Raw genomic sequence first — 14697 nt, 5'->3', positions numbered from 1 at the left:
AGATGCTTTACCCTTGATCAGTCAGGTATAACAGGGAATTCTTAAAACGCTGTGTACTTCGTTATTACATTCTTCAGTAGTTTCACGTTTACACGTTATAAGAAATTATGCCTTCAACATCTCCTTTATTTTAAATATTTATTTTCTCTAAGTTTAAACTAAGTTCAATTAAACGCAGTCCATATAAAAGTGATCCCTAACATAATTGCCTCGCCTGTTTTCACCTGTCCACTTCCTCATATTTAGGAGCGTGCGCACGTAACATTTCAGTCCACTTTTATTCAAAACAGATGATCACTGAATGACTTACAAAACTTGTTTGGTCGAACGACTAATTGCGTCAAAGTGGTCCACCTTACCCATGTGGCGGAGCAGTGCTGGGCCGGTACAGCGGGACGTCCGGACAGAGCGGGGGAGGGAGGGGCCTGCTCCCTCCAGGAAACAGCGCTTAAATGCTTAGTGGGAGTGTGTCGGACCGCGCATTCGCTCGGATCTAAGGAGAGTATAGCATCACTGACGTATCGATAGTTTGACAGCTCAGAAGAACACGTTCCCTAAACTTGAGGCCAAAGACTGAGCGATGTGCGGTAAGACACCTTTTGAATATCTGCTCCCTCACTGGAAGAACGGATAGCATGATTTTCTGAGAATGACAACACGCATTTTTTAGTACGAGAGTATAAAAGAACATTTTGACAAGAAGCAAAACAGAAAGACTTCTGTTCATTTGCTTTGTGTCAAGAACTGGATCCGTAAGTGGTTTTAAGCACCACTGCTACGTGTCAATTTTCTTTGGCTAGGCTACAGATGATAATGAAAACAATATTTTTATGTGATGTACGCTGTGTTATATTTTGAACACGCACTCGCATTATTTCATCTCTTCCCCAGTCCCCACGTACTGTGGAACTGACCGGTCACCGGAGACGTTTATGAGCGAGAAGTCAATCGTTAACCGTGTCTGTGCGCATTCCCTTGAGTCTGCAAAAGGAGAGGCCAAGGTTGGAGTTTACCTCGGTCCACTTCTATGTACAGTCTATGGTCCACACTCACCCTGTGCTCCAACACTGCGCGTAATGTGCGTCTCTCAATGGGCGTCTGTGTGTGCACGTAGAGTGATGGTAGACCTCAGCATTCCTACAGCGTCCCACAGCGAGAGTAGGGAGCAACAGGCTCCAATCCAGAGATCTGACTGAAAAACATGAGTGTAAAGTCGACTAGAGACGCATGGATGCGTTTTATTGTGACAAGAACTGAATAATAACTTAAAAAGTGTTGTTGAATCAATAATCAATCACATCAATAAGTAAATATTGCCTATTTTGCAAATTGGAAACATGTAAAGAAAATACTCATACAGTACATATTTATTTTTGCTATTTCTTCTTCTACTATTGCTACTTTTCTACTTTTACATTTACAGCTATAATTCCTTTTTTTTTTTTTTTTTTTTTACAAATAGGCCTCACCATTGCTCTAATTTGTTTATAGAACTACAAAAAGCAAAGCATGCTCTAGAATACAAAATTTAGGAGAGCAAATATTTTAGCATGTAATTCAGGCTTTGCTCCCTTTCAGTGTAAATCAAACAGCAGTGACATTTCAGTAGTTGTGTAAAGTTTGCCCACATCATCTCTTTAAACTATTTCTGTCTCTTTTCCTAGGAATTTTTGCTTACCTGAATTACCGAGTGCCACGCACCAGAAAGGAGATATTTGAAACTCTGGTGAAGGGATTGCAGCGACTGGAGTACAGGGGCTATGATTCAGCAGGTATGAGCAGACACACAGAAGGCACTGTTGGCCTACTCTTACATCCAAAATACCAGTACACTGAAATAGTGCAATGATGAGTATAAGTGTTGGAGTTTTGTATTACAACACCCTTCTCTTTGGAGGTGGTTTGTCATGTATTGCCTTAAAGGTGCATTAAGCTTCCAGGTGGAGGGTCCGTGACCTGCCTGTCTCTTGAAATTATTTTAACTTTGCATTGAATCCTCCACTGTATGGTATAAATGTATCTATCTATCTACCTATTTATTCAATTGAATTCTATCTTAATTATTCATTTACAGACATTTTTATTGACAAGAAATGCATGGCTTGGAGATTTGGAGTCCACTGCTTGTTTCCATGGAAATTGCTTAGTTATATGCCATTTTGTAGAACATTCTAGGCAACAGTGGCAACAATTGAGAATAGAAGGTTTGGGATACAATGCATTGCACTCCCACAATTGCAAATTAGGATGAACAAGTTTTGTCTCAGTGGCACATATAAACATATTAGAAAACCTTTATAAGGCTTTATGATATTTTAAACTACTGTGAAAGTAACTTAAGTACAATGCTGTTCACTCTCTGTAAGGCGATAGATTATAAGGTACAGTTGTATGTATGTCCCCAAAGCTAAATTTGTTATGTACTTTGTTCCAATCCTGTAATGCCTTTGTGGGGAATGGGTGACAACAGTGCAGTGCCTGAAACCCCTCTCCTGATCTGTGTAGAGGGTCTAAGATTCTATAGCTTTTGCAATGTCCCTGTGGGTGCCATAAACTCACTCAGGTGAACAGTGTTTGCTCATCCTATTTGAGCAGGATGTTTGTTTGATGGCATTATGTGACTTAAATTAGTTCAATTTTAACATATGTCTGATCCAAATATTTTTCAGGCGTGGCTGTGGATGGACCGAACAAGACTACAGACATCAATGGAAACTCTATCTGTCTGATCAAGAAGACGGGCAAAGTCAAAGCACTGGATGAGGAGCTCTATAGTAAGTGACACAACTTAATCGCACAATGAGCTGCTCAAACGCGCAATTACTTAAAGTGCCTATGACAGGTTAGACTACTTATTTTACTCAAACACACTTAAGATCATTAAATTTAAGATATACATTTCTTTTTAGCATTTTTCACCTAGTTTAGGCATTTTCTTAGGTTTCAAATTTTACTTCCTGATTAGAAATCATGACATCACGCTATGCGATTCCTTAATTGTTTAACTTAAGAAACCACCTTTATTTTATAGAAATCATGTTTAAAGTATCAGAAAAAATGCTTTTCCTACTTATAAATTGTGTCAAACTTTTGGAGAGAATTCTCCCTCGTGATGTCATCAATATAGAAGGCTCTATATCTCTTCCTGTAATTTTCAACATATTTTTCAACTTTTCTTAACAAATGGCTTGTCAATTGGTGTATCTTTGATAATTACAACAGGGTCTAGCCCACCAAATTAAGCAGAAATTAGAGAATAATAAAAAACTGTTTCTTAACCGGAATAGCATTTAAACATATCACTAGTACTAACACTGCTTTGTGTGCTATTACTATTATCACCTCTACTACCACTACTATACTGCTGCCAATGTTTCTTTTCTTTGATAATGGCACAGTACTACAAAATTATACCTGTAAATGTATTCAGAATTGTTTGTTGCTGTGTTTTGTTCAGAGAAAGATTCCCTAAACTTGGATCAGGAGTTGAACACACACTTTGGTCTGGCTCACACTCGCTGGGCCACTCATGGAGAGCCCAGTCCAGTGAACAGTCACCCTCATCGCTCCGACAAGGACAATGGTAAGGCACCTGCACACCTATATGCCTCTGGTGGGAACAAGAGGTCAGCACATTATCAAAATATAGGTAATATTAACACATGAGTAAAATAAAGATGTAAAAAGTCCAAGTAAGGCTATAAAGTGATTCATTTCAATAAACACATTTAGGATTTAATTTAGCACATTTTTGCTGGATTGACAAAATTTCATTTGAAAATGGTTGTTGGAAATCTCTAAAAAATATCAAGAATTGTTTGACTTTTGTCAGACATTTCATTTTGAGAGAATGTTGCTCACTTCACGTATTTCTGCATATTCAGTTACCTGTGTTAATGGGAACCTGGTAAATTTACAGTAGTTACTTCAACACCATTTAGCTCTCCCTTTCAGACCATGATTGTATATTTTGTCGTGGCTTCTTAAAATTAAAAAAAAATATTTTTGATTGAAAATTGTGTCAGAGGACAACAGAAAACAGAGAACAACAAACGAAATATGACTCAACAAATACCAAATTTACCATAGCAACATTCTGCCAGTTCTTGTTCACAAAGTGGATACGCCAGTACTATATTATGCACTAATATACCATCATGGCACAAGTATTAGTTAGTAAATGGTTTACAATAGCATCAAGACATGAACCTACACTCTTTTATAACTCAATAGACTTGCAGTGTGACTTGTTTCGCATATAATGGTATGAGGCTCTAAACAGACCCTTAGACCAGAAAACAATTACTCCATTACTCCTCCCACATCACTTTAAAGGCACCTGCTTTGTCCACATCACATTTCAGTATGTGACACGTCATTCAAAAACAAACTAGTTAAACAGGACGCAGCACATTGCTCAGGGTGTAGTGAGACTTGCTACAGCTACTTATTCAGTCTTATTTTTAGATCCATGTAATTTAAATATTTTCTACTTGTTCAAACTTAGCATAGAACGAATGGCACGCCAGACAATCTGGAATATTTATCTAGATTCTTCTCTGATTTGAACTGTTTTTCAGAATTTGTCGTCATCCACAATGGCATCATCACCAACTACAAAGAACTGAGGGAGTACCTGGTCTGTATTAATAGAAAATAGATTTAGAGGCTTAGACTTAGGCACAAATTGTATTGATTCACAAGGGAAACTATTTAGACACAGTAGCTCACACATCACAATAAATATAATAATAAAGTGCAAAATGGTAAACGGTAATTACAAATTAAAAATAAGTAGCAAGATACTAGTGTCAAATATGGCATAATTATACAAATGCATATGTACAAATACAAATAAAATATAGAAAGAGAACTGTATTTGCCCTATCCTTGTTTTTAACACAGCTTATTCAGACAAACATTTACAACTTCTCTTCTTGTCTACAGATCAACAAGGGATACGAGTTTGAGTCTGAGACTGACACCGAAGTGATCCCCAAACTCATCAAATACATTTATGACAACAGAGAAAACGACGAAGTGACCTTCTCCACACTGGTCGAGAGGGTGATTAAGCAGCTGGTGAGTATTTGTAGCTAAATTATTTCATAATATTTCCACAACTAATGGAATCATGAATCATAAATCAAGCACGTGTCCTGTTTGTGTCACTGATGGATCATACAGACCCACTTTGGTGCTGGTGTCTGAAACCAAAGGATGTGATTTAATTTGTGGAAATGCTTGTGTCACCCTGAAAGCTCTAATTTGATGTGACCGTGAAAAAAAATCTCATAATTCCTCTATTTCTGATACTACAGCCACTTCCTTGTTACTTTTGCAACTGCAGCTGCTAGCATACTTGTGTTGACCCCAAAAGCTTCACTTACAGTCTCAAGCCCAGAACACTGTAGAAAATCATGTGGTTTATCTATACAGGTGTACTATCTTACTTATCTTACTCTGCCATCACCACTTGATTTAATGACATACCGTGGAGGCGATGCAATTACATCTCCATGGAGACAATCAGAAAAGTTACAAACAACACCTTTTAAAAAAGTGTAACATGACTTCAGTTTCCTCCGACTGCAGCAAAAGAACAGTCTATAGTCACAAAAAGATAACAACAAGTCTTTTTCCACTTACACTTCAAACCAAAACCTTGGTATTTCAAGCTATTTTACTGGCAGCTTTAAATCTACTGCTCTCTAGTTCAGCCTCTGTCCCAAATTAAACTTGTGCTTTCTTCGAATCATTGTCCCAGAGCCACCACAGGCAGGGGCTTTCGAAACACAGCTGATGTTGTACAATAGCAGTCTTATTTCTCTACACCCCCCACATACTGGCTGTACCCACGCCCACTCCACCACTGCCAAAGGCCACAGGACCAGCCCACAGATGAAATGTTTGTTTGTCTGCGCTACATTACACCATATGACTCAAGGCATGTCGTTTTTCAAGTGTTAACCTAATCCTTATGTTTCCCTTCTCTTTTTCAGGAAGGGGCTTTTGCCTTGGTGTTTAAAAGTCGCCATTTCCCTGGGGAGGCCGTGTCCACTAGGTTAGTATCCATACACTATGTTTTGGCTCTAGTCATAGTACGTTCACTGGCGTAGTCCCACTAGAAATGAGTCATCTTTGTTGCTGCTATGAAGCAATTCATGTCTGATTTTTTGGGAGATTTCTTTTATTTAGTCATTGTGTATTACATTACTTACTTTTTTCCAGCGTTGCTGACGATAACACAGGTCACTGTTCTTTCCAGATGAGTTGTACAAGCATGTGCGTTTTTATTAAAACATGGTGCTTTCAGTTGACAATTTGTTTTTAGTGTTAGTTATTAAGTTGTTTTAGTTATAAGTGTCCTGTCTCTGTAAACCCTGTGTTCCCTGTTATTCCAGGTTTTGATTATTTGTTTATCCATCTCTATATTTATGGTTTTCATTCACACAAACGTGCCTGTTATGTATGCCATTTCAGAAGTTTGAAAAGTTGAAATATTTTGCTTTGAATTGTTTATTTCTATGGCAACACTCCTAAGTCCTCATCATTTGAAAACAGTATATGATTATAAGCAATTTTTGGATCTGAAGACTCATCGACTCATTGAGAGAAAACACATATAGTATATAAAGGATAGATCTAAAAGGAACGTACAGAGATATAAAAAGTGAAAGTAGTGGCCAGGCAGTCAAAGTAAACAAACAGTGTTTTAGATAGCAATACAAGGTACAACATTGTGCTGTTCAATACTGTTAGTGTATTTGCTCTCATGCGGTTATTGTTTCTCATTACTGGCTTTCTTTCTCTTTACAATACCTTGAATTACTTTTCACTCTTATTCTCCCTGACACTGCCTCAGTCCCTGTGGGTAATTGTTTGGGAGAGCAACCACATGTTTCTGTTTGCAAGCTTAGTTCTGAAGCCCCACACCCCTTAAAACAACTCTCTGTCTTACGTCAGCACAGCTACAGATAAATCAAGGGGAGAGCCATTATGGACAAGAATGGGAATAGGATCAATGTGAGAAAGTGGTGTGAGGCTCAGTGGAAAGAGAGTTTATTTGAGAAATAATTACACCGTTTTCTTCTTATTGTTGTATGTATAATGTAGATGTGTTGATTTTTTTTTAAAATATTGATATATTTGTCTTTGTTAAAGGTCCTATATTAGTCAGAATTGACTCTGAGGTTGAAGCTTTGTTAGAATGATACCTCATCAAAAACATGTCCAGAGTTGTTGGTTTTTTTTTTTTCATTCCCACATATTTGAGTAATGCTTTATTATTAGTCTGTCTACATCTCCAAAGCTGAAAATGCTCTGTTCCACCTAGTGATGTCACGTAGCGAGAGAGTTGATCACAAGTTAAAAATCAAATTTTGCTGCACCAAATTGTTGCAGTTTTGCCATGATGAAATGATCCATTCCGTTTAAGTGTTTCCTCTGGAATACCTTTTGCCAGATTTGCTGCCAAATAAGATACATGTAGCAGTTCAGATTTCCATAGCTACCTCCTTTCCTAGCCTCTTGCATGGTCTTTATGGATAAGTAAAAAAAAAAAAAAATTTAAATAAAAAATGTGTTGCTAGCTTCCAAGTTAACATACAGTGTTTTCCCTTAGTTCATTAGAGATTGGCAATTCCAGTGCTGAAATGAAAGTGTATGGAGGTTAAAAGCACAGTGGAGATCTTCCTGTACCACATAACATCGCACGGTGGAACAAAGTGTTTTCTGAGTGAGAAAAAAACTCAGGCTAAATATGCAGGATTGTGTGTTAAACATGTATGAATTAAACAAAACACAATGGTTTTGGTAAGGAAAAACATTAAACCATAGAACAGAAAATAGCATAATATTAACCCTTTTATTTAAAAAAAAAGTAGGCTATGTACACTGTAATTTCAAAGTTTTATAACTCACTATCTACGTAGCTATATAAACTACAAATGTTGCCAGCAATGAAGCAGACACCTTCTTGTAACCATTAGTGCAGGCAAAGGTCTCATGTGAATATTATATCATCAATTTCGCTGCAATGAGTGACATGACTGCATAGTTTGTACCAGCCCCAGAGCTAGATAAATACAAACTGATAAGAAATGATTTGGTGAGGAGCTGCATGCTACAACAACCAGGTGTAAGCAATCACATTTTTGTTTGTCTGTCATAATGTGGGCTCTTGTGTTACTACATGAGCTGTGGTTTGACATTGCCGCTGAGTGTATTAAGTATAAAACAATATTCAGATCTCATGGTACTATGTTTATTGCAATATTTTGGTGAGAATAAGATAATTTTTAATATGTTACTCTTTCTTTTTTAAATGCATTGACAAGAAATTGGTGTTATTGTTACTACCATATTCCAAAGAATTAAACATAAAAGTGTGCTTTATACTGTTAAGCCTATTGCTTCATGTTGTCTGTGCTGAAATTGAGCAAAGGATCATGGTCTATGTAGTTCCCTTGGTTATTTTATCTGTTGCTGCAAAACATGTATTTATTTCAGTATGTTGTGATGACAACATACAACAAATGTGATAATATTGAGTTGTGCTCTGAGTTGCCTGTCTCTGTATGGTCTTTGCAGAAGAGGGAGTCCACTGCTGATCGGTGTGCGCAGTGAACATGAGCTCTCCACTGAGCAGATCCCAGTGCAGTACAACTCTGGTAAGTCCTAATTGAACTAACTTTATATTAGAAGGGTGTTTATGTGAGGTTTCTTGCCCCGGAACCCCAGTTTTTTTGTTGACGGGGCTGTTGAGGAGTAAAGTGCTTTTTCCAGTAGCCTTACAGAATGATGATCAGATATTACTGTTTATGTCTATTAATAATTCCTGTGTCTTGCCTAAGTAATGATGGGTTTTATGCACATTGACATTTGACTCTTATTTTCATAATTTCAAGGTTTCAAGGCTTTTGATTTGTGAAAAGACTAAATATTTTGCTTCAAATTGTTTATTTCTATGGCAACAGAATTAAGTTATCTTTACTTGAATCTCATGTATTTTTGTGAGTAGTTTTTGCATATGAATAAAAATGATTATTGGGAGGTATATTACAGTCAAAGCAATGGCCAGGAACTCATCGTAATCACAAAACGCTTGAAGACCTTTTAACAAACACTTTTAATAAGACAAAACTTACATAACATATTGTATGTGGTTCCTACTATAACTTGACAAATACCCGCAGTAATTAGTGAAATAAGTTCAGAATGAAGCCCAACCAGTATAGTTCCAGAAGCCTCTAATGTTTAACTATCACAAGTAATATCTTTTCACTCTAAATTTGTTTACAGCACAAGTAATGAATGGCGCAATTGTGTTTTTATTCCACTTTATTGTTAATATGATTTCAAAGGGCAGTGTCTAAAATGAATGACCTCACTCTTGAATAATACTAGACACAAAGTGATATCAAACTCTTATCAGGCTCCTCATATGAAGGTTTCCTGTGTCATCCCTTTTCTTGTCCATGCATGTGTATTCTACGTTGACCTTAGTGTCTTATCTCTGTTTTCATTTTATGGTTTATGACAGTTCAATTGGGACCAGGGCGAAGTCCAAGGCAGCCCGTGCTCTGCAGACAAGAGTACTGGGTGTGCTACTGCATTGTAACATTCAAGGCTCATTTAAAGTGTTTCATTTTAATTACACTATAACAGCTTATAAACCTAAGTGAAATAATTTGAAACGTATTATCACTTGATATGCCGTTGAGATCAATTTGAACCATTCTTTTGGTTTAATGAGTTTATCCCCTAGATTTTAATACTTATTTCTGTGATATGAATGCTTGATTTGGTCATTTTAAGCTATATTTATGACACAGTACTTCTTTCAGAGTATCTATTTTGTGTGATTGTCATTTTGTTTCTATAATTCTTAATAGTCACAGTCTATATGCCATTCTTTTCTAACCACATCACGATAAATCAGATGACTAACCTGTACAGTCGGGACCTCACTTTTCAAGAACTTGTGATGGCGATATTCTGTGTAACCTCTGATTCTTTGACCCATGTAGCACACATCAATGGAGTTCAGGAGAAAAACCACCACAACAGTTCCAGTTCCATGAAATCCACAGGAGAAGGCAGAGCAGTGGAGTACTACTTTGCCTCTGATGCCAGGTACAGCCACACCCCGTTCTTTGAGCCTTGAGTGCTTTAACAGGTTAGGCTACTCATTCACTAAAAAGTAGTGGATAAAAAGTTAATTTTTTTTTTCCTGGTTGGACATGGGCTGCAGATGTGATATTGAGTATCTAGAGATAATTCCATAACTGTGTATCCACAAGGCCAAAGCTCTTTTACTTTACACAATAATTGTTATTTGACAAATAAAAATTTACAACCTTTATACATGTTTATTTTCCTAAATCAATGTCAGAAAAATGTGTCCTAGAGTAGCCATGCATTTAGGATTTAATTAATTAATTAATTAATTGAATTAATGGAGGATCTGCTTTTTGGAACTAAGCACAACTTCCTCCTCTTTTCACAGTTTTCTTTATAGCTGCCTGTTGACTGTTGTAAAACTGTGATAAATATTTCCCATATATACTATCTCGTTAATTGATGTAACAATTAACAACAATGTAAAAAAAAAAAAAAACAACAACATATAAATCTGTCACGGGGACTTAACTCATTGAAAGTTTCTTATCACTGTGTAAATGTTAATGTATTTGCCATGGGTCAACAGTGCCATCATTGAGCACACCAATAAAGTGCTGTACCTGGAAGATGACGACATTGCTGTGGTGACCAAAGGAGAGCTGTCCATCCATAGAATGAACCGTCAGGCTGGAGAAGACCCTGTCCGAGCCATTCAGACCTTGCAGATGGAGCTACAGCACATCATGAAAGGTCTGACAAGCACACATGCATTATCATTACACTCCCTTTACCATTAGATCCCAATGATTGATCATACAGAATGCATATCCAATGATTTTCACATTTGCAGATGCCGATGGCAAGATGGGCAAGTGCCGTGTCCATAGAAATAAAAACAGTATGCACTGGGGGGGGTATATATTTCCCTAATCAGATTTTGTCATTTGTACATTATGGGTGTGTTACAGCAAAAACATTTATAAACATAAAGAAAAAAATACTTGTATAGAAACCTTTTAAACTTCTTCAATTAAATCTTTCTGCATCATTTATTCTGGCTGGTGCACGTAATCAAATCCTGGATTAAATGTTCGACTCTGGACAAACCTGTTATCCCATGCATATTGTAGTAATTTTTACTTGCAAGGTTTCCCTCTGCTGGTGGAATGAGGTACTGTGCTGAAAATCTTAATGTCTCCATTGTTTATTCAGGGAACTTTGATGCCTTTATGCAAAAGGAGATCTTTGAGCAGCCCGAGTCTGTGGTCAACACCATGAGAGGAAGAATCTGTTTTGACTCCAACACTGGTGAGTAATACCAGATGTGTAACAATGAGTGTAAGTGTAGTATCTTATATTATTATACTTTTAATATTGAACAGTATGGCACTCCTTATGCAAAGATATTTAAAAGTGTGTCTGATCTGTTGGCCCAGAGTACATATTTGTTTAACATAAATGCCTGTGGTTTTACTCTGCAGTGATACTGGGCGGTTTGAAAGATCATTTGAAGGAGATCAAACGATGCAGGCGACTCATTATGATTGGCTGTGGCACCAGTTTTCATGCTGCAGTGGCTGTAAGTAAACTGGCTGATAAGTTAGCTAAGTAATTATAAACATCCCTAGTACTTATTATTAACCTGCATTTGTTTGTTGTTCAGACGAGGCAGATCCTGGAAGAGTTGACAGAGCTGCCTGTCATGGTGGAGCTGGCTAGTGACTTCTTAGATCGAATCACACCTGTTTTCAGAGATGATGTTTGCTTTTTCATCAGCCAGTCAGGTAACAAATGCCTAAAACAACAGGCCATGGCATAAAGCTAAATGCTATTGGTTGATCCAGCGTTGACATGAGTATGCAGAGAAACACAGATCTAGTTTGCTAAAAAAAAAAAAAAAAAAAGAGCAGTTCAGTTACTGTGTGCTCTGTGGATCTATTTGATGTGTGTAACATTAACATAAAATATGAACACTATTGCCAAAACATTACAGGTTTCCAATGATTTCAAAACGATCATCAAAAATAAGCTGTGATCCATAGATAGTTTAAAGGTTGTCATGATGTTTACTGTCGTGCTTGAATTTAATCAAACCTCTATCTCAAAATGATACGAAGTATATACGTGAGATATATAGTTGTATTATCAGAACTCCCAATTTCAATATTGAAATACCGTTACACATTATAGATTTCTCCTCATAATATGAATTCTGTGTACACACCTTATACTTGTCCATTGCTGAGCCTCCTGTCTTTGTACTGTACAGGAGAGACAGCTGACACTCTGATGGCGCTGCGTTACTGTAAGGACAGAGGAGCTCTGACTGTGGGCGTCACTAACACAGTGGGCAGCTCCATCTGCAGAGAAACAGTCTGTGGAGTGCATATCAACGCAGGCCCCGAGATCGGAGTTGCCAGCACCAAGGTAATGGAATCACCATAGCGACACAAGAAAGTGACTGCCGTACTGTCAAATAACTCTTTATATCCCTGTATTACTGTGCAGCATAATGTTAAATGTTACACATTGTGTTTGTGTGTTCAGGCGTACACCAGTCAGTTTGTGGCTCTCATCATGTTTGGCCTGATGATGAGCGAGGACAGACTTTCCCACCAGAAAAGACGACTCGAGATCATGGCTGAGCTCAAAAAACTGCCAGGTTGGTTAGCATTGTTACATTACAGAGCAACATAAGTGCTGTTACAACAGTGCAGTTACCTAACAATGCTTTTGAAATATGGCAATACTTATACTCAACTCATCTTTCTATCCTAGACCTTATAAAGGAGGTGTTGTCTTTGAATGACAAGATCAAGACCATTGCCAATGAACTGTATCAGCAGAGGTCCCTTTTGGTCATGGGACGAGGTTTCAATTATGCCACATGCTTGGAGGGAGCACTGGTGAGTACAGTGAAAAGGGTCACCCAGCTATAAAACTGTTGGCATTTTGAAAGTAACACAGTTAAACCTTATATCTGTAGAAAATCAAGGAGATCACATACATGCACTCAGAGGGGATCCTGGCTGGAGAGCTGAAGCATGGCCCTTTGGCTCTTGTGGACAAACACATGCCTGTTATCATGATCATCATGAAAGATGGATGCTACATTAAGTGTCAGAATGCTCTGCAGCAGGTCACTGCCAGATCGGTACGTTCTCTAAACTTTCAACAGTTAAACACTTTCTGCATTCATGTTTAACTTTACTGTGTTGTTTGCCAGGGCCGGCCAATTATAATATGCTCCAAGGATGACCTTGAGCTGACTAAAAATGCGTACCAGACGATTGCACTGCCCCCAACAGTGGACTGTCTACAGGGCATCCTCAGCATCATCCCACTGCAGCTCATGTCCTTCCACTTGGCCGTCCTCCGGGGATATGATGTAAGGACAACTTGCTGTTACATCATATGTAGACAAAACACAAGAAATATTCTATACTGTTGAATTCTTATATCACTTGGTTTAGTAAAACATACACATTTACACATTTAAATCTGTACAGTATATTTTCAACTAAATTAATATGTCCTTGTTAATAATAATATAATTCTTATCCTTTGCAGGTTGACTGTCCCAGAAACTTGGCCAAGTCTGTGACGGTGGAGTAAGAAAAGTTTACAAAGTACCAAAGAGAAGAAAACATATTTTAATAATATTTTTGTGCAATGGAATGTTTAATTGTGTATGTTAGTGTATGTTCATGTGTGTGATGTTTGCGATGTGTGCGATGTGTGTGAGACATGTGACTAAAGAAGGAGATTTTTAGCACTACTCCTTTTTTTTTGAATGTGAAGTATAACCAGTACACTGCCAGTACCAGTGATGCAACATGGAACAATCTGCAATCAGATAAGTTCAGGACCAAAGCAACTCACTAAGCCTTCCTCTCTCTAGTTGAGCCAAAATCAAATGAAACACCTTTACCTAGAATATAGAGGTGTTTGCTACTGTGCAATATAAGACCTAAAAGTGCATTATGAATGTACATGATGATTGAAGTTGACTGTTTTTGTTTTCTGTGGCTTTTTCAAAATCTTTGATCTGGGATATATTTTATTTTAATATGAAACTGTACAATTTGAATATGAACTATACGATTATTATGCTTTCTACTGCAACAAAGCCGCTGTCTCTTGAAGACCCACCATAACAATGATGTCTTATATTACACTATTACTTGACCTTTTTATTGTGATTTTGAATGTATGGTCTGGTGGACAGAGCTGTACAAGTGAAACTAATTGTTTACTGTTATAGAAGGAGGCCTTTTCAAATGCAATTATTATTTAAATGGAAAACAGTGACATGCCTTTTATGTGTGTAACAACTTTATGGGTTATTATGGAGTAGCCTTATAGGCTATTTGTTTAAAGTGGGATTAAAAGTGGGTTTGTACATGAATACATTGTATGTTTTGTATGAAAACATTTGGTTTGGGAAAATAACTATGTAAAGTTATTGGCCTGGCTATTGAATATAGCACAATAAATAAACTGGAATAAATACTTCAAATCCTAAAGTTTTTCCAAAGTTTTCTTGAATGCAACTTTTGATGGCAGCGTTGA

At 37.3% G+C, this 14697-nt stretch overlaps 1 protein-coding gene across 1 annotated transcript; it reads left to right on the top strand.

Annotated features, from left to right (window-relative positions):
• Positions 1–428: 428 nt before the first annotated feature.
• Positions 429–14651, top strand: gfpt2 (glutamine-fructose-6-phosphate transaminase 2). The gene is made up of 19 exons (XM_020921964.2): positions 429–587; positions 1665–1772; positions 2670–2774; positions 3458–3583; positions 4581–4639; positions 4948–5082; positions 6003–6064; positions 8593–8672; positions 10032–10137; positions 10712–10875; positions 11338–11433; positions 11607–11704; positions 11789–11909; positions 12395–12552; positions 12673–12787; positions 12904–13031; positions 13112–13279; positions 13352–13513; positions 13696–14651. The coding sequence occupies exons 1-19, from the start codon at positions 581–583 to the stop codon at positions 13738–13740; spliced, it is 2043 nt and encodes a 680-aa protein (XP_020777623.1). The 5' UTR covers positions 429–580; the 3' UTR covers positions 13741–14651.
• The last annotated feature ends 46 nt before the right edge of the window (positions 14652–14697 follow it).

The sequence above is a fragment of the Boleophthalmus pectinirostris genome, unplaced genomic scaffold, assembly GCF_026225935.1.
Source record: "Boleophthalmus pectinirostris isolate CB_2022bp ecotype Guang Dong unplaced genomic scaffold, ASM2622593v1 HiC_scaffold_23, whole genome shotgun sequence".
NCBI classification, from domain to species: domain Eukaryota; kingdom Metazoa; phylum Chordata; class Actinopteri; order Gobiiformes; family Gobiidae; genus Boleophthalmus; species Boleophthalmus pectinirostris.
The sequence above is the reverse complement of the archived record's forward strand: the minus strand, read 5'-3'. Positions and strand labels throughout refer to the sequence as shown.

Coding starts and splice junctions, on each gene's coding strand:
- gfpt2 (XM_020921964.2), top strand. Junction 3,584..4,580: donor TCGCTCCGACAAGGACAATG/GTAAGGCACCTG, acceptor ACTGTTTTTCAG/AATTTGTCGTCATCCACAAT. Junction 13,280..13,351: donor AGCAGGTCACTGCCAGATCG/GTACGTTCTCTA, acceptor GTTGTTTGCCAG/GGCCGGCCAATTATAATATG.